The sequence below is a fragment of the Typopeltis vanoorti genome, chromosome 6 (assembly GCF_054136105.1).
Source record: "Typopeltis vanoorti isolate ZY-2024b chromosome 6, IOZ_Tvanoo_1.0, whole genome shotgun sequence".
In the NCBI taxonomy this organism is placed as follows: domain Eukaryota; kingdom Metazoa; phylum Arthropoda; class Arachnida; order Uropygi; family Thelyphonidae; genus Typopeltis; species Typopeltis vanoorti.
The window spans coordinates 30,435,606-30,455,868 of NC_143554.1; the positions used below are offsets into that span (position 1 = coordinate 30,435,606).

At 37.8% G+C, this 20,263-nt stretch overlaps 1 protein-coding gene across 1 annotated transcript in view; it reads left to right on the forward strand.

The window, feature by feature from the left end:
• Positions 1-20,263, forward strand: part of LOC150105358 (voltage-gated potassium channel subunit beta-2-like) — a 740,084-nt gene that overhangs the window by 38,803 nt on the left and 681,018 nt on the right. The window contains exons 2-3 of the mRNA XM_090393939.1: positions 4,076-4,201; positions 17,277-17,320. Coding sequence (XP_090250065.1) covers positions 4,076-4,201; positions 17,277-17,320 — 170 coding nt within the window. The remainder of the gene's footprint in view (positions 1-4,075; positions 4,202-17,276; positions 17,321-20,263) is intronic.

Sequence of the window (20,263 nt, forward strand, 5' to 3'; positions counted from 1 at the left end):
GGTATGAGTAGGTTTTCTAATGATGACCAACAAAGCCACTCCGTTTGCTGGGATAGATCAGAAAATATTTTTCGTGTGATGATGAGTTTGAGAGAAAAATTGTAGAATCAAGGGAAATCCTGCTGAACCCTGTCCACTTAAACAACAATTTGAGTTATAACATTCAGATAGCCATGCTGTAGTTATTCAATATTGGCGTTCACGTGAGCCAGCACGCACACTTGCAATAAACAATGGCACGCCTGTTAGAACAACTTGACAAAATACAACGTTTTGTAATTAAAATGAAAAGCCAAACGGCTAGTTTTCTGGCAACTTAATAGATATTAAAGGGATAAAAATCCTATGTTGTTATATAGCCAGTAAGTGAAACTCAAGATCGAGAACTACGATCTATGAGTTTCAATGTCGAAAAACTATCGGCGAAGGCAATTCGAAGCAAAGGTGGAGCAAGCTCCCTCACTATTCTTGATATTCTCTCATAATGTAAAACACAGCTCCTAGGAGATCTAATACTGTCGTTACATTATGAGGAGAGGTCACTACCCAGACCAGTTTCAACCTTTTTTGAGGTGTATTTAAGCAAAGACCTCTCTAAAAATTAGGACGATCCCTAGACCAGTCAATAGTGGCCGAAAGACCGTCCAACTCAGCGTTGTTACACTCAGTGACAGACTCATTCCGTCACAGAAAAGAACTTCTCAGCGTTGGCTCTACCCAGTGGCAGGCTCACCCCACCACTAGCCACAGCCATAATCTCAGCGGTGGCCCTACTCAGAGACGGGTGAAAACCTATCCCAAGCAGAGCCTCTCTCTATCTAGCATCCACCTCTCATCAGTGAGTAGGTAGACCTGGAAGATGGAAGATATTAAAGTCCTTATAAGGACTGGCTTAAAGGGGCGAAGCAAGAATGCTTTTCATCTTCCCTGTTATCTGTAGAGGACAGTGTAGGGATAAGGTGTTATTAAGCTATTAAAGCTCTGATCATGGCAGGAGGGTAACAGCAATAGCCGAGCCTCAGTTAGAACTTCATTGGCTACAGCATTGCCATCCGTTACCCTCCAAGGGTATTGGATTGAATGAATCAATCACCGCATCTCACGGTCCAATTTTTCAAGATATTAAAGCTTAGTGAAAAGAACTTACATACCTTCACTATACGAATGCCATAAAGTTGTGCGTGTATTTTGTAATTAAAATGAAAAGCCAAACGGCTAGTTTCCTGGCAACTTAATAGATATTAAAGGGATAAAAATCCTATGTTGTTATATAGCCAGTAAGTGAAACTCAAGATCGAGAACTACAATCTATGAGTTTCAATGCCGAAAAACTATCGGCGAAGGCAATTCGAAGCAAAGGTGGTGCAAGCTTCCTCACTATTCTTGATATCCACCTTTGCTTCGAATTGCCTTCGCCGATAGTTTTTCGGCATTGAAACTCATAGATCGTAGTTCTCGATCTTGAGTTTCACTTACTGGCTATATAACAACATAGGATTTTTATCCCTTTAAAATACACCGTTTTTTATGTACAAATTATGTGTGGCAATTTTTACCTGTAATTTCCAGTTTTTAGATACTTCAATGTTTATTACTATTCTTTTCCTTCATGAATACCTGAGGAAAGCTGTTATAAGTCGAAACTAGTTGTATTATTCTCATTAAAATCTTTATAAGTTATCTCGGATTTTAAGTCATTAAATCTATGTTTTAAAATGTATCACAACAACCGAGTAAAAGCCTATGATCATATATATATATATATGTTAAAGATGCCAAGCTATTTTAAACCTGGTTTTACTCCATTTCCCAAGTTAGCAAACAGACAAACAAGTCAAGTTTGCGCCTGCACGTATTGCAAGTCTAGCTGACCCGCAAAGTAGTGCAAGTCAAGGCAAATCGTGGTAAAGGTAGAATAAGCTCTGATCTGATGTAGAATAAGCTATTCTTAATATTTACCTTAAGTGCAAAGCCCATCTCCTTGAGGAGATGTATGATGCTATGTATTAAAGGCAAGGGGCCACTACCCAGACCGGTTTCGACCTTTATTGAGGTCTCATCAGTGGGAACCAGGCTTAGGAATACCAAGATTTAAGTAATACAGAGCTTATAAGTATTTTACCAAAACAAGTTGCCATAAGGTACTTTGACCTTATTAAATAAAAATCTCAGGATAACAGATATATGTAGAAAGTTTTTTACCTTGGGTATAATATATGTTAAAGATGCCAAGCTATTTTAAACCTGGTTTTACTCCATTTCCCAAGTTAGCAAACAGACAAACAAGTCAAGCATGTATTGCAAGTCTAGCTGACCCACGAAGTAGTGCAAGTCATCGTAGTGCAAAGTAGTGATTCATCGGTACGCAGTGAAGAAGGCGGCAAGCTTGTGCCTCCATCTCGTGATCCATAACCCTAACACAATTTATATATTTTTTTTAATATCTGAAAATAGTGTGAGTTCGACGGTCGATTTTCTTGAGTTTACGGGACGAGAAATGAGTTTTTTCTCCCGGAAACTCGGGTTTCCGGGAGAAAAAACCCACTAGCCCGTGCCAGAGATCGACTAACTCGGGAATCGGTCGAAAAAAGACAGAAAAATCCTCTAGTCGGCGACTAGATTTGAACCACCAAATCCTTTCTTCCTGCGGTCAAGCGCCGTAGAGTGCAGACGCCACGTCTACTGGGCTTGGGAAAAGCCCCATGATAAGAGGGTATTACTGCAGACATAATAAAGAAGTTCTAGTTCGGAGGTGGAAGCAGTACTTTCTCAACTACTTATCAAATGCCTTGATAAAGTCCGAACTCCAATGGAAGGGAACAATGCTACAGTGGTTCTTTTACATAAAAAAGGGCAAAGAATATCTGAAAAACTATAAAACTATTAGCCTCCTACTCATAATGTACGGGCTGCTCCCCGAGGTACTGTCACACCACCTGGAGAAAGTGCGCTGTCTTTTGCTCAACGAAGTCAACAAGTAGGCTTCAGAAGTGGTTTCAGCACCTTCGCTCATATGCATGTACTACAAGAACTAATAGAGAGAGAGAGAGAGAGAGAGATCCAGAGAATAAAGACTCCCGCTCTGCTTTGTATTCATTGACATTGGGAAAGCATTTTATTCTGTAAGAACATCAGAAGTCATCAATTCCCTGAACTATTCTTGCTCCATAGATGATAACAACATTAGATTTATTGCCAACATCCTTGAAAACGCGAGAGCATCATTCAGACTTTTTGAATACACAAAGCCGTCAAAATTGAGAAAGGAGTAAGCCAACGCTTTACTATATTATCGGAGCTTTTTAATGCAGAATTGAAGTGTCTTTTTAGCAATCGATTGGGGAGGATAAGGAATTAAAATTAATGGAAACCATTGCTGATGATATCATTATTTGCGCAACTACTCCCCCCTCATTACAAAATATTATTTGGGACCTAGGACAGAAAATTAAACATATGGGACTGAAGATGAACTAAGCTGCAAGAACTATGAATAGAGTTCGACAACTTTACAGAAAAGATAGAACAAAAAAAAACAATTATAAACAAAAATGGATAGAACATGTAAACCGAATGGCCAACACTGATATCTTAAACAAATACAAAAATATAAACCAATTGGAAAGAGAAGGCAGGGTAGACCTCAAAAAAAAAAAGGATATTGGATGGATAATGAGACCGGAACAGACCAATACGGTCTATACCCGTAATTAACGTTATGATTATGATGATGATGACAGAAAAGATCAGACATGTATGTTGAGGGTGACATTAAATCATGATATTAGAATTCAAATTCGATGCATTCACCACTAACCAGTAAGATTAAAATAATTAGTTTTTGTATATTAGTGCTGAACACGAAATTGAGAAACCATAAATGCATATAAGTGGCACCATGGATTACCAGTTCCATGCTACCATTTAGCTTTCTGATAAACATAATTAACGAAAATCAGATCCGAAAATTAACCCAGACTTAAACTATAATTGTTCACTATGTGCTTGTTATTAAGATTAACTAATACGTACAGAAGCAGTTTATTTTACGCTGCGTACTTTTCTATTTGTATAGCTGCCAAGCTCCCATTGCAAGTTTGGAATGTATGGAAGACGGTTTTCTCTCTAGTGATAGTTCTATGGCTACAAATCCCCCAAGTCGCCAAGTGTCCCTCTCCTATCCAGCAACTATGAGATACAGGTAAATAAACTCTCTTTAAATTGCTTCTTTGATAATTTACTGTGGTTTCGGGATAATTTAGTGTATGATAACTGATAAAACATTAATTTAAAAGTTCATTATTTCTCTCTCTCTCTCTCTTTTCCCTCCTCGTGGTCACCTGTTAGTGATGGAAGGGACTTCCCAATGATAACAACGACCCTTTTCATTCTTCCTCATTTTCTTTGATTTTCTTCTCGTATTCTTTGTCCAACTTCTGAGTTTTTCACTATGCTTTTTCCAGACCAAAAGATGTTCTGCGGATGTTTTACAGATTACGGTCTAAGATCAGTTGTTCCTGTTAGCGGTATGATGAAAAGTAACCAATACATAAAAATATTGGAGAAAAGAGGTCCCACAGATCCAGAAAGACAAAGAACAAATCTTCCAGAAGGATCTCGCTTCATGCCACCCTTCAAAAAAAAAGTGAAAGAGTTCCTCAAAAATCACATCTAATTACTTCAGTGACTAGGTAACTCTCCTGACGTTAAGACAATAGAAAATTTGTAGGCCATCGAAAAAGAGACTTGGAAAATGAAATTGTGATACAAAGGATAATTTAATGTAATCCATTATAAAAGTATAGTTTTGAGATGCAGAAATAAGAAAAATGTGTTATACGTTGGCGGAGTCCATGCCTAAGTGAATAAATGAACTTATTAGGAACAGAGGAGCATATATAAATTATTAGGTGAAGTTGGAGTTTAAATTTTGTACTTATTTCTTGCGAAATTAAAATTTTTATTTAAAATGTGAGAGTTCGGATTAATTTGTTCGCTACTGTATATTGATTCAATAATTGTGTGCCGATTTGTCATATTATGTTTCTGTCTTTGTCTCCCTGTATCAATCTTTGTATGTCTATGAAGTTCACATTATGTTCGTCTCTCTCTCTCTCTCTCTCTCTTCATCTATCATTGTGGTGAACGTATCTTCCTATATCAGTTTGCATCATAACAATCATTTTATATACGTGTGGACTTGTTTACATAATGTGCCGCCTTTCTATTTGTGTCTGTTTGGGTCCTTTTATCCTTCCTATCTTGGTGCTTGGGTATAAGTTTCTGCAGTTTTGAATGTATCTTCTATAAAGTTTTTGGTTGCTTAAAGGGTCAAAGCCAGATAACTGGAAGAGACCTCCATGTAGTTTTTAAGGAATGCAAAGATCAGATGAGAGGGTTGGATTCTAACTATGTCTTCACCTTCTCGTGTTGTATCCTGTTAGTAGGTATACATCTAGTGAGAATGAACTAGCAATGTGGGATTTAGCCAGTCAAACTCTGTTTTGTATCGACTTAAACTGAATGTCAGTGATGGTGAAATCAAATGAAATATCATGCTGTGTGGAGTGTTGTCCATTTAAACAATATTCCACTGTTTACGTTTGGGAAAACAGCGGAATCTTGTTTAAATTTCCCCGTTTGCACTGAAACAGTGGTTTCAGTGCGAACAGGAAAATGTCAGCCACTGCACCAAACTCAAGGTCGCCATCAGTAGAATTCAAGACAGGCATCATTGTAAGAGGTACGAACAGAAAAGAAGTGAAACTATCAGCAGAATTAGAGAAGTACTTCAGATCTGCAGTATCTTATGGATCCGAGATTTTCTGGGAAAAAGTCTAGATGTGAGTCCAAAAAGTGCATTTTCAGGTCTTGCATCCCATGTCATGATATGCTTTGAGTATAGAAGAAACGATTTATTTGTAATCGGGACAGTTTTGGTTACCCAAAATGTTTTCTGCAAGTAACTCAAAATGTGTCCATGTGTTACCTTTCTTTTGGTCTAGATCATAATAGGTGGCCAACAGCAGGCCCGCGGCCCGTAACGTGATTTTGTGCGGCCCGCGGCAGGATAAAAACTACATTAAATTATTTGTATTATCAATTTAGTTATTAGTTTCGACCGCAGATTTTCTGATTATATACTAGTTATAATCATTATTTCTGATGACGGAAACAATTTATATTCTCAACACGGAATCAAAATTGCTTTAAAAAGATTACTCAATTTATAAAATCTACTGCTTCTCTGTGCGAGTTGTAGTAGATTTCTATGCGCTCCAGAGTAACGCATCATTGAAAGTCACTTGCTTTGCTCTGGTTACAGTGATTAGTTTCACAGTTAACAGTGTTATTGTTGCAGTTTGTGTCCTCTGGTCAGTTACTTCAGCCTTTGTGTACTATGAGTAAGAAACGTAAGATCTGTGAAGAAAACAGGTTATTTCAGAAAAAATAGGAAAATGAATTTCTGTTTATAAACAATTACGACAACAAACCATAGTGCCTTGTGTGTTTGCAAATATTGTCTCTGCACAAGGAATATAACCTCAAACGCCAGCTACATACATCATCATGCCGCTAAATACCAACAATATGTTGGACAAGTACGTACTAAAATTGTACGTAATTTGAAGAAAAAGGTTAGTGCTCAGAAATCTATTTTTACTAAACCAACATCAATACAAAAAAGCTCACTCTTGGCATCGTTTGTTGTAAGCGCAGAGATAGCAAAAAAAAAAAAAAATCATTATCTGATGGTGAATTTGTAAAACTCTGAAAGTGGCATGTGCATTTGGGGAAGACAAAATTGCCAGTGAGTTTGAAAGCGTCCCACTATCAAAACAAACTGTAACAAAAAGAGTCGAGGAAATACGTTCTCACATATTAAATAATTTAAAATGTGTTATTACAGATTCAGCTTACTTCTCATTGGCTCTGGATGAATCAGCTGACATAACAGATACAGCTCAACTTCTAATTTTCATTCGAACTGTTTCCAAAGATTTTGCTATTAATGAAGAGCTACTAGCATTAGAGTCATTGCATAACACAGCCAAAGGTCAAGACATTTATGATGCAGTTATGAAGGTTGTAAATGGTACTGGTGACATCAACAATCTCATAGCTATTATGGCCGATGGCGCCAAATCAATGCGTGGTACTTAAACAGGCTTAGTTAGCTTACCAAGGAAGGCTGGAATCAATTGTCCTGTATTGCACTGCATTATACATCAGGAGACTCTGTGTGGTAAAATTCTGGAGATAGAGGATGTTATGAAAACTGAATCTAATTAAGGGCGGAAATTGGGCCTTGACACACCGCAAGTTTCTTTCTTTTCTAACAGAAATGGAGGCAGAATATGACGATTTAATGTTGTACACAGGAGTACGTTGGCTAAGCGGATGGAACTGTTTGAAACGGGTTTTTTGATTTGAGAAAGGAAATAAAACAGATTTTAGAGGAACACGAGAAGACAAACAAAGAACTAATCACAAAACTATGTGATCCTCATTTTAACAGTTTAGTCGCCTTTCTAACAGACATCACACACCACATGAATGAACTTAATGTGAAGTTACAGGGCGTAACCAAACTATCTCAGATTTAGTTGGACTTTTTCAATTCAACCTAGTCAGAGGAAACTTGGTACATTTCCCTTCTTGCAGGGAGTTGAAGGAGGAGAGCCATGACATTGACTTCAAGTTTTCTGTGCCAATGTTAAACCAACTTTTGGAGCAATTCAGTAAGCGATTTTGACTTCAATGACATATAGCCACAACTGACATTTAACAACCCAATGAAATGCGACATTTCAGAGCATGACACTATTCAATTAGAGTTGTGTGACCTTCAAAGTGGCCCCTTTTTCCTGTCAAAGGTGGAGATAGCCATTGACATTTGGAAACTGGTACCAAGGGGAAATTATCCTGCATTCAGTGATTTCAGCTTGAGAATTGCATCTATGTTTGGAAGCACATCCATATGTGAATGCACTTTCTCAACTATGAGGGTGGTTAAATCATCACAAAGAAGCCGACTGACTGATGACCACCTTCAGGTGTTACGAATATCGTCATCATCGTTGGAAATCGACTTTCTTGCCGCATATGAACGCCCACAGTGTTCTCATTAAGTTGTGTTACATGTAAAAAAAAACAGAAATATGTAATTAAATTTAATTTAACAACTTATATTTAAATCAATCAAGTATTTTATATTGTTCTCTCAGTAGTAAAATGATTTAACAAATATAGTAATTCAATACATATAACTATTGTCTTGAAAAAATGCAGTTTATTTTTATTTAAGTTCTGTCTAAAAGTGTGTGGACCGTGACGCTACCACTTATCATATATTGGCCCTCGTATAGAATGAAGTTGGCCACGTCTGGTCTAAATTATCTTCAAATTTGGCATCATTCATTAACAATCTAAGTTCTGGCCGTATGAAAATGCTATCCTTTACTTTTTTTGTCACTTATTTTTGGAAATGTTTGTTTCAAATACTGCTTTTTTCTGAGGTAATATCTGAAATATTCAGATTCAAAAACGACGATCCCCACTTAATCACCCAGGAGGAATTTAATGAAATCTTGTAAGATTAAGCGATCTTAATCTTAAAAGGATCTCGCAGAACTGTTAACGTCATGACTGCAAGGATGGAATCCCCTAGCTGAAGGAACTAAGGTCACATATTTTAGACACTTCAAAATGAGTACATCGGTTATTTCAGTGAAAGTGATACTCTGATCTTTTGTACTAACATAGATGGGCTAATGGAGTCTTATGGCATGCATGCACACCATATGAATGGAGACTTTTTTGCTGATTCCTCAAAATCCAGTCTGAAAGCTGTTCCATCCATCCCAATAGCTCATTCAGTTACTATGAAGGAAACATACGAAAACATGAAAAGACTCGTGGTAAACATATGTTTGATGTGAAGTGGTGGCAAATACCTTTTTTCTTGCTTTACCAATGGCACATGTTTAACATTCTTTTCTCCAGGTGTGAAATGTGTACGCAAAAGCCAATGTTTAACAACATAGTGATTACATCTGATCCTGCTGTCCCATTCACATTGGAAGCAACTGTAATTAATGTATCCTATTTGTAATCTAAGCAAAATGGCAATAACTTTAAAATCAGCACAAATGTTCCACTTGTAGGCATTATAATGTTTACCACCACCATTTTCATGTTGTTTTCGTATGTTTCCTTCATAGCAACTGAATGGGCTATTGGGATGGATATAAGCCCCCTCATGGGAAGAACAGCTTTCAGACTGGATTTGACGAATCAGTAAAAACTCTCCAATCATAAGGTGTGTGTGTGTGTGTGTGTGTGTGTGTGTGTGTGTGTGTGTGTGTGTGTGTGTGTGTGTGTGTGTGTGTGTGTGTGTGTGTTCAATGTAATAAGACTCCATTAGCCCATCTGTGTTAGTACAAAAGGGTCCGGGTATCACTTTCACTGAAATATCTGACGTACTCATTTTGATTGATTTGATGGTGTCTGAAATATAAGGCCTTAGTTCCTTCAGCTTAGAGATTCCATCCTTTCAACCATGATGCTAACAGTTCTGCGTGATCCTTGTAAGATTACTTACAAGATCATTGGATTCCTAGGCACTTAATCATCCTCTTGGATGATTAAGTGCCTAGGAATCCCCCCCTTTCCCCTTATTTTTCGTATAGTTTATGTCAATTTTGCCGCCCCAAAAAAACTTGCCACCCCGTGCAAGTTCACGTCTTGCACCGTCGGTAGAGCCGGCCATGATTAAGTGCAGATCGTCATCTTTGACTCCGAAATCGTGTTCTGTGACAGATATTTCATCTGTTTCTTCACTACCACTCTCAGTGTGTTGGGTGTTTGGTACTGGCAAATCAACAGAATAAGGAACTGGTCGTAAAGCCGATGCAACATTTGGATCCATATGTGTTTCTTATTTTTTAATGAAAATCCCGAAAATTTTGTAACGCAGAAATGCCAGTCGGTAAAATGATTGCTGAGCTCCCTCCAAATGATTGGAACAGCAAATGGCATGCAGGGTCTAGTTCCTTTCAGCCAAGCCCACATATTAACCATACTATTTGCCCAACACACATGTGGAGCCCAGTTTTTATTTTGATCAACTACCTTACAACCGAAATAACGTTTGTAGGCTTTATTAATTAACTTTGTAAATGGTCTCTGCTTCTTTGGGGTGAACTCCCCGCACATAGCAAAACAAATCAGTAGAATTGACACACATACGAGGCATTTTTCTGTCACGTAGAGAATACGATACAAGTTATATCCGAGACTCAGGAACCGAATGGACTGTATAGGATAATGTGGAACAATATAATGTGTTGCATCGTCTTATACAGTAGTTGCATACGTATTGTGTCATCTCTTGTTAACTAAGCATGGTTAATACAATAACAACATCTCATATAGGGTGTATTGTTTTTCTCCGGAATGGTACGTGCTAGAAAAATTTTAAAAGAATATTTGAAATCATGCGCGAAAAACTTATTCAGGAATGCTTTTTCTTGTAGAGGAAACAATATGTGTGTCGAACACTGATGCTACCAAACTAATGAAGACAAAAACAGGTGATTTTATTTTGAATAACAACTACAACAGCTTTTGCGTACACATTTAACACCTGGAGAAAAGAATGTTAAATATGCGCCATTGGTAGAAACAGAAAAAAATCTATTCGTGCAGTAATGATTAGGGAAAGGAAGGGGTTGCTATAATGTTCAACATTAAACATGAAGATAATCTTGATTGGTATGCAGTTTCAAGTGAGTAATGTGGGCAAACATCAAAATGGGGTATTAGACAATAAGGCTTATTTGCCTACTGCTCCACAAAAGGTTCTGCTGAGAATTTTATTGAGTGATTAGAGAAGATAGTAGATATATGGAAAAGAGAAAATGTAGCTCTTGTTGGAGATCTGAAGAGTGAAGTAGGAAATAAACACCAAACGTACAGAAATATTTTGGGAAAATTTGGAGAAAGGCACAGAGCTCATAATCATAGTAAGTAAGTACTTGTTGGATTTCCGTTCAGGACACCAAATAGTTATAGTTATTACTAATACAATGTGCTATCATAAAGATGTGTGCAAATTCATGAGAAGAAGACACAAAATTTTGACTGTGTCATTGGTGATATTTTCATGCTGGTTCAGGACACAAGAGTTTCCAGTAGAGATTTGACAAGGGAAATTCTCACCATTTAGTTGTAAGCAGTATAAAAATGAATGTATGCATGCACACACACACACACACACGAATCAATTGAACAGCTTTCTGAGGTGAACTGTAGACTCATACAAATATTATTGAGAGGGAAAATGAAAGATTTCGAAAACAATGATCAAGCCTTGGAGAACGGCTTACCCGGAAGAAAACATTAATTGATTCAGCTAATAGCAGGTAGTGAAGTTGAGTGTAAGGGTAGAAAAATCAAAACTCCATGTTGGATAAGAAGTTCTACATGCAGTCAAGAAAAAGAAGAAAACCTTTCAAAAGTTCCTAGTAGTTCATGATGTGCTCTGAAAGAATACAGAGAAAAATGTAAGCAGGAGAAGCATTGTGTAATAGTAGCTAAACAAAAGTGATATGAAAACTTCGTAAGAATGTACAAAATAAATATTAGGCTTTATATTTATTAAGCATTTATTAAGCATAATATTTTGCAATAAATAGCAAAATATTATGAGGCTATTAATAAATTTTAGCAGAATGAGTACCATATTGAAAGAAAGTAGCGATGATAAAGATGACATAAAAGCTGATTTTAAAGATATTCTATGTTTGGAGTAATTGAAAGGCTGTCAAATGAAACAGGAATTACAGAATTTTTGTCGAAAAAAATCGAGGGGAACGAAGTCATGAGTACATAACTATACTGAAGTGGAAAAACTAGTGACATTCGACAGAAATGCTCAACAGTAGCACTACTGCATAATTCAGAATGCATGGTAAGAAGGTCAAAACTCTCATAATACGATCTTATAAAATGGGAAATAAAACTTGTTTGAATTATAAAGGAATTTCCCTATTAATGAAATATTTGGATAAGAAAACCGAAATAGTAACCTAAAAATAAATTACACATAGATATTACAAGAGCCTTTGAAATAATAAAAGTCAAAGAAAGCGTAACAGGGGAAGTGAGATGAAGTTATAGATGAATTGTTGTAGTTCAGTTTCTGTTGGGAAAAGTAGGTGTGATTTGCAGATGGAACTGGTCATAACTGAGGCTGAAATTAGTTCTGCCTATATTTGTGAAATGGATCCAGAAAGTTTTGGAAGGATTAATTTTCCGATGTACTGTAATATTTTTCTCATATAATCTTTTTGTTTGTTTATTTCACTTTTCACGTTTGTTGTTTATAGTTAAGTTGAAATTGGGAAGTATATGTCATAGGTGCGACCATAAAGGATGTAACTGAGTCTATTAGAAAGCAAAAGGAAAGGGTGAAAGGAATGATTGTTGTGGCAGGTACGAATGATTTGAAAGGATATAAAAATGGAAATGATAGAGGACCTGAATGAATTGTTTGAGGTAGCAAAAGAAAAGAGTGAGAGAGTTAGAATGATTAGTCTTTTGCCACGGTATGACAGTGAAATGTTTAAAAGGAGGGCCTTGATTGCAAATGACTTTATGCGTGGGTTATGTATGACGAGTGGTGGAATTTGTGGACGTATGGAGTGAGTTTGATGGGCGAAAGGATCTATATAAGATGGATGGTTTGCATTTGAATGGATACGGTGTAAGGAGACTTGAAAAAGTTGCTGAATGTAGTGGATGTGCAAAATCAGGGAAACTAGATTTATTAAGGTGGGGGGTAGATTACAGTCCTTAGGGAGGCAGTTGAATCTATGAATGAGTATAATATGCCCGAGCGAATAAGGGCAACAAATCAAAATGGGATAGTTAATATAAGGCATCAAGGTAGGGTTGGGGCTAATGGGGATCTTAAATTCATGTACACTAATGCTAGGAGTATTAGGAACAAGAAGGAAGAATTTTTGGCCATGGTTGGCACTTCCAGACCACAGGTTATATGCATTAGTGAATCATGGCTGACTGTAGATGATATAGCTAGTGGGATTGAATGTGATGGTATAGTGTGTTCAGGAATGACAGGGAGAATAAAATGGGGGGGAAAGAGTATTGTTGATGACAGCTGATGAGCTGCAGCCAAGGAGAATAGAAGTTGAATTGCAGGATAGAGAAAAGAGCACATTTGAGGCCATTTGGTGTGAGATTGTGGCTAGCAGAACTAAATATACAATTGGGTGCTGCTATAGACCAGGTGATGGAAAAGATGGTGGTGACAGTATGCACAAGCAAATAGAAGAAATGAGTGGAAGAAGGGTGATTATTATGGGAGATTTCAATTATGGTCACATTGATTGGAGCGAGGAGAGGACACACGGGAGGAAGGAATTGGATTTTATGCGGTTATTAAGGGATAACTATCTGCGACAGCATGTAATGGAAAATACTAGGGGTCAGAGAGTAATTACACCTAGTCATTACATCTGAGGATTTAGGTGTAACAAATATGACCACATTGCCATCAATCGGTGAAAGTGATCATGGGGTCGTGACTTGGAAGGTGGCTAAAGGTGTAGAATTTTCAATTAAGACAGGGTACATGTGGAACTATTGGACTGGAAAGTATGACAAGCTTAGGAGTTTGATTGGTTCAGTGCCATGGCATGTACAACTGCATGGACTAAAAGTTGATAGTGCATGGGAGGCAGTTAAGAAGTGTTTGCATGAAGCAATGGCTGACTGTATACCTAGAGTCCGAATAATAAATCAAGTAGGGGTTAAATAGATGAATAACACCATTAAGCTTGAGCTGCAAAAAAAAGAAACAACTATGGAGGGAATTTAAGGAGAAAGGTGACCAGCAAGCACATGAACGGTATAAAGCACAGGCCAGAAGGTAACGAGTGTGATAAGATAAGCAAAAAAGGATTACGAAAGAACATTGGCCATGCAGGCTAAAGAGAATCCTAAACAGTTTTTTCGATATGTTGCAAGTAAAAGGGAAAATGTATATGGCAGAATGATTTTAAAGAATGCCAATGGTAGGGAGGTAACTGAATCAGTGGATATAGTTGAGTTACTGAGTGAGCACTTTGCAATGAATATATCATCCAGGTGGTGACATTGCAGAAACGAATGAACCAGTAGATTATACGGGAATTGTGGTGGATGAAGTGGAGGTGAGTAGTCTATTGCATAACCTCAATGTCAATACATCTGTGAGATTGGATGGTATACCAGCTCGTGTCGTACGAGAAGCGGCTAAAGAATTGTCAGTACCCTTGACCATTTTGTTTAATTTGAGTCTCGGGTCTGGGTTAGTCCCGAGGGGTGGAAAGAGGGGAAAATAGTTCCACTGCATAAAGGTGGTTCCAAGACTGCTGTTGTAAATTACTGACTGATTAGCATATCAGGAATCATTGTCGAGGTCTTGGAGAAATTAGTCAAATAAAGAATACAGGATTGGATAGATGAAAATGGGATATTGTACAACATGGTTTTGTGAAGGGTAGATCATGCCTCAGTAACTTGCTCACGTTTTATAACACAGTGACGGCTGAATTGGATACGGGTAATGAGTTTACAGTGAATCTATTGGACCTTGCCAAGGCCTTTGACAGGATACCACATGGAACCCTAATCAGTAAACTGGAGCAGATGGGGATGGATATAGGGTTGGTGAGATGGATAGGAGGGTGGTTGATGGAGAGATACCAGAGAGTGGTTTATTCAGGAGTTGAGTCTAAAAGACGGCTTGTGACTAGTGGTGTGCCGCAGGGCTCTGTTCTTGGACCACTAATTTTCAATTTGTTCATCAATGATATAGGAAACGATCTGAGAGGAAGTGTTCACTTGTTTGCTGATGATGCAAAGTTGGGTAGAGCAATTATGAGTGCACAGGATGTCAAAATTTTACAGGATGATTTGGATAGTTTGGAGGACTGGGCTAGGAAAAATGGATGTCAATTTAATGTGGCAAAGTGTAAGGTTTGCACTTTGGGGTGAAAAGAATAGCAGCAGTATATCACATTGGTGGAACTGTACTCCAGGAGATTGATGAGGCCAGGGATTTGGAAGTGTTAGTGGATAGGGAATTAAAGTTTAGGGGGCACATTGCAAAAGTGGCTAAATCAGCTCATCAAATCACTTGACTTCTGAAGAATACTTTAACATGCAGAGACAAACAAGTTGTTGTTCCTCTGTATCGAGCCTTGATAAGACCCCATCTGGACTACTGTGCCCAGTTATGGGCACCAGGGTTTCTTCGTGATGGGGAGGAAGTGGAGAGGATCAAGAGACGAGTGACCAAGATGATAGCAGGTCTGTGGAATGAACCTTATGAGAATAGGTTGAAGATTTGTGGGTTGCAGAAATTGGTTGATAGGCGGAAAACGGGTGATATGATTGAGACATTCAAATTACTGAAGGGTTTCTATAAGATTAATCCAGAAGATATTTTTGAAAATAGGACTGGTGGTGGGAGGACTTGGGGCCATGCATGGAAGCTAGGCAAGAATGTGGTTGACAAGGGTGATAGAGCTAGGTTTTTTATTTGGAGAGTGGTGAAGGGGTGGAATAAGCTGCCAGTGTCTGTTGTGGGTGCTACGACTGCGAATGAGTTCAAGGCAAGGTATGATAGATACTGTGTGAATGTCGAATAGTTGTTCTTGACATGGTATTAGGGCCTCCCTCGATGAGTCTGTCGAATCCTTGGAGTTGCCCGGAATAATAATAATAATAATATATTAGTGGATTCCATTCTAAGCATACACATCGAAAATTTCACCCAGCTCTTCTAAATAGCCGTTGTCTCTGCAGTGCCCTGTTCCACCACACATACCATTTCTAGGAGCCCCAGACACACCTGGCAGATTGGTGCTGGAAGATTGTTCACTATTGACCTCGAAGATCTGTCCTGTTATTCTTTGGGTCTATCCACTACACTATTAGCCGTATTATATTTGAGAAACAGAGTGCATGAAATATAAATTAACCATATTTTTAACTGAGGATCGTCATTTAAAGAGAAAATTGCAAATTGCAATATGTATATATATTGTATACACTATCTATCAATTATTGTCCGGACACCCCCTGTTATTTGAATTTATGGAACATTCCAGGTTTATAAAAACTGGAGTACAGATAATAGGAAGCATTTCATCGCAGCAGTTGAATATAGGTGATATGGCAACACAACGTGAACTCACTGACTTCGAGAGAGATGTCATGGCGGGCTGTCACATTGGTGGCATGTCCATACGTGCCTTTGGCGATATGATCAACAAATGGAGAAAACACCCAGGGCGGCCACGAAAAAACAGCTACAATCGGCACAGACCATTGGTGATGATTTCCAGAGAGTTAGTAACACCCTAGATGGGCACTAATACTGTACAAATATAACTACATTTACTTAGTTTCCATGGCAGATCAGTGACACACAAGCTGAACATCACAATAACAAACAAGGCGGTTTTTCTGGCCTAGTGCAAAGAGCGTGTGAACTGGACAATTGACCAGTGGAAAATGGTACTCTGGAGTGATGAATCAAAGTTCACCTGTTTCCAGTCTGATGGTAGGGTGTGGGTGTGGAGGCAGCCTGGAGAACGCTTGTTACCACAATGTGATGTACCCATAGTAAACTTTGCTGGTGGAGGAATAATGGTGTGGGGTGCATTCAGCTGGTTTGTAGGCAGGGGGGATGACTTGTCATTGTCTGTGGTTTCATGAAGGCAGCTCAATACCTTGATATTCAGGTGCTGCCTACACTGTGGAGTTTTATGGAATGGACCCATGTTACTATCAAGATGACAATGCTCCATGTCACAAAGCTGCAGCTGTTATGGGTGTTAAACGACTGCCCTGGCCTGCGCAGAGTTCTGACCTGGACCCGATAGAACACTTGTGGGACGAATTGGAGCAGCGATTGAGGTCTAGAGAAGCACATCCTCGAGATGTTGCTGAATTCAGCGCTGTTTCGATGGAGGAATGCGACATATTCCACTTGATGTCTGCTGCACATTGATGGGAAGCCTTTCTCAAAGGGTGCAGGAGGTGATCAAAGCCAAAGGCAGACTTACCCGATATTAGGATTCGCCTGCTGTTATCAATTATAAATTGATCAAATTTCCATACAATTATTGGTAGATAGTGTATGATCATCAGTCCACATATATAACGACTCTAAAGTTGTATTTTTTAATGTATTGCAGAAATTTAGGGAAATCAGGTTTAAGGATTTCAGGAATAGGATTAGGTAAGTAGTTCTTTTATTGATTGTTCTCTCTCTCTCTCTCTCTCCCTCTCTCTCTCTCTCATTCATAATTGTAGTACACAGTTGTATTTTTCATACATAGATACATATGACATTATTCTTATTACCACAGTACTGTTTTTTTTAACAAGATTCCTTTATAAATTGACTCATTCTTTCACTACGTCTTGCATTGTAAGCAGAATTAGTAATGAAACATCAATTATTTTGAACTTCTCTGAGACAGTGATCATTTAATCATAGAGGGAATTAAGACTAAGAGAAGAAGCTATAAGTCTTGAAATTCAAGTCCTTATGGGGAGCATCTGGAGGAGAATTTTCAGAAGCTAAGTTGATACTATTAAAAGAGAGGTGTGAGTTATTAATTAGGGGACAATTTAATGGAAGGTCATCTTCAATAATTGAATATATAAATTTATTCTGAGAAGTATATTTCATAATAGCTCTGAAATCAGTTAGATGAATAATTAAGTTCTCGAGGAATAGATCTGGAAAATTAACTACTAAGCACAATGGATATAACAAAAGGAACCGTAAAACAAAATTTCACACTAAGATTAATCTGAAAATCTTTTGTAAATATGTAAAAAATTACAAACGACAAGAGAAACGAATTTAAGATAATCAGCTACTCTGGAATAATTATGAATAACCAAGTTCACCTACAGTATGACGCAAAAAAAAAAACCAGTACTGTATTGAACTTCCCCTTCAGTACATGCGCTATGAGATATGCCATTCAACTGCATGCACATTAATAGAAGAGCACATGTAGAGTCTGCGCGATTACATTTAGCTGTAAGAGTTGGAAGAAAAGACGTTTATTGTTGAGCATTATTTTCGTTTATATGGTGTTGGTAGAGTAAATGGTCCAAGCCAATGACATGTTTATGAGCAGTTCGTCATTTCCTTAAGTGTGGCCCAAGCAATATTGTCATCATTGCCTTAATTAAGAATTTCTGACATACTGGGAATGTTCTCCCTCATTGCAAAGGGCATTCAGGGAGACCAACTGTTAACAGAAATGAGAATCACAGGTGTGTGCGGGAGAAAGTGTTAGTCTCTGAAATGCAGTCAACACTGAACAGCAATAAAATTTAGGATTCCGAAGCAGTCACTACAGAGAATCCTTAAGGAGCTGGCCACCTTTTCATATGTTATTCAGATGGGTCAGTGTTTAACAGCAATGGATTATGCTGCACGGTGGGAATAATGTTGAGTTGTGCTGACCAACGTGTATGAAGATCTGCCCTTCCTCCATAAGGTCTGGTTCTCGGACGAGCATTTTCATCTAAGCAGTCATGTAAACAGACGAATCTACAGGTTTCTTGATTTCTCGAGACCTGAATTTGTCCAAGAGAAAACTCTTCACAGCAAGGTCACCGTATGGTGCGGTTTCCAGCCATGGCATAATTAAGCCCTACTTCATTGAAGAGGATAGTGTAATTGTGACCTTGAATAGTGAATGCTACATTGAGAATGTATTGGTTCTGTTCACCAAGGATTTGCATAGGATGTGCAAAAAACATTCTCGAGGCACAAGTATTTCAACTGGACAGAGCAACCTATTATAGATCACATGGGTCAAGAGCCTATTTATCATAACACTTCCCTGGTGGTCAGGACTGGTGGAAGCGGATATTCAGAGCATGCGGTGCATGCGGGCACCGCTATGAAGGGGGCGCGCTACCGAGGCATGGTTCATAAATTCATTTTTAAGAAACAAATTTTTATCATAAAAACAAAAATTTCTTAGTATGATCAATATTAAAATAAATAAATAAATAAGAGCATGCGGGCACCGTAACGAAGGGGGCGCGCTGCCGAGGCACGGTTCATAAGTTCATTGTTAAGAAACAAATTTTTATCATAAAAACAAAAATTCCTTAGTATGATCAATATTAAAATAAATAAGGCCGGATACACCAAATAAAAATTTTAAAAAATTGTACATAAATTGTATAAAAATTGTATGTTTACAATTTTGCACAAGAGCAGGCTAAATGCTTGCCTGCAGGATGTTGTGTCTACAGCAGTCTATCTAAAGTGGAACTATCAAATCGAACAGTGAAGGTTTTTATGCACAGAAACTAATTTTTGTACAAAACATTTGTTGCTAGGTGACTAGTCATATCATATGACTGGTTACCTAGCAACAAGAGCCTACTGACAGTAGCGCAGTGTGGACTATTATTTCGTCTCTGTGTCATGTTGTGTAATAATTTCTTGTGGGTAATAAATAGAAATGGAATCAAAAGTTTTTAAAAAGTTATCCGGTGCACAAAATCGTAAGCGTCATACTGCGAAAGAAGCAAATATTAAGAAACAAACTGGGGCTCTCAATAAATTTATTAAAATATTCTGATGCAGATTGTAACCAACTCGATACATCAGAAATCAGAGTTGATGGACCATGCACATCATCCAGTTTTTCATGAAAGTACTATTGCAACTATTGAACAAGATAACAAGACGCATGATTTAAGTGAAAAACAGTTAGGAGAAGATTTAGTTGTAGTTGACAAAGAAACTAAAACATTGTTAGTCTCTGTAAATTTAGAAGATCCAGGTGAATGGGGAAATATTGATGAAAAATTATGAGTCATGAAAAATTATGCTTCAATTGAAATGAGGCCTGTTCAAAAGAAAAAAATAATATATCGCAGAGATACATATGGTCTTAAAGTTGGTGACATGTATTATAATAGAAAAATGAAAAATGAGGAGCTCGTGCCAAGAATATGGCTCATTTATTCCGAAACTTTAAATTCTGTTTTTTCGCTTTTGTTACAAACTTTTCGCACCTACTGAATCAAGTAGTCTTATAGAAGGTTATAACGATTGGAGAAATGTAAGTACAACTTTGCATAGACATGAGACTAGTTTAACTCACATGAAAAATTTCTTAAAATGGAAGGAACTTGA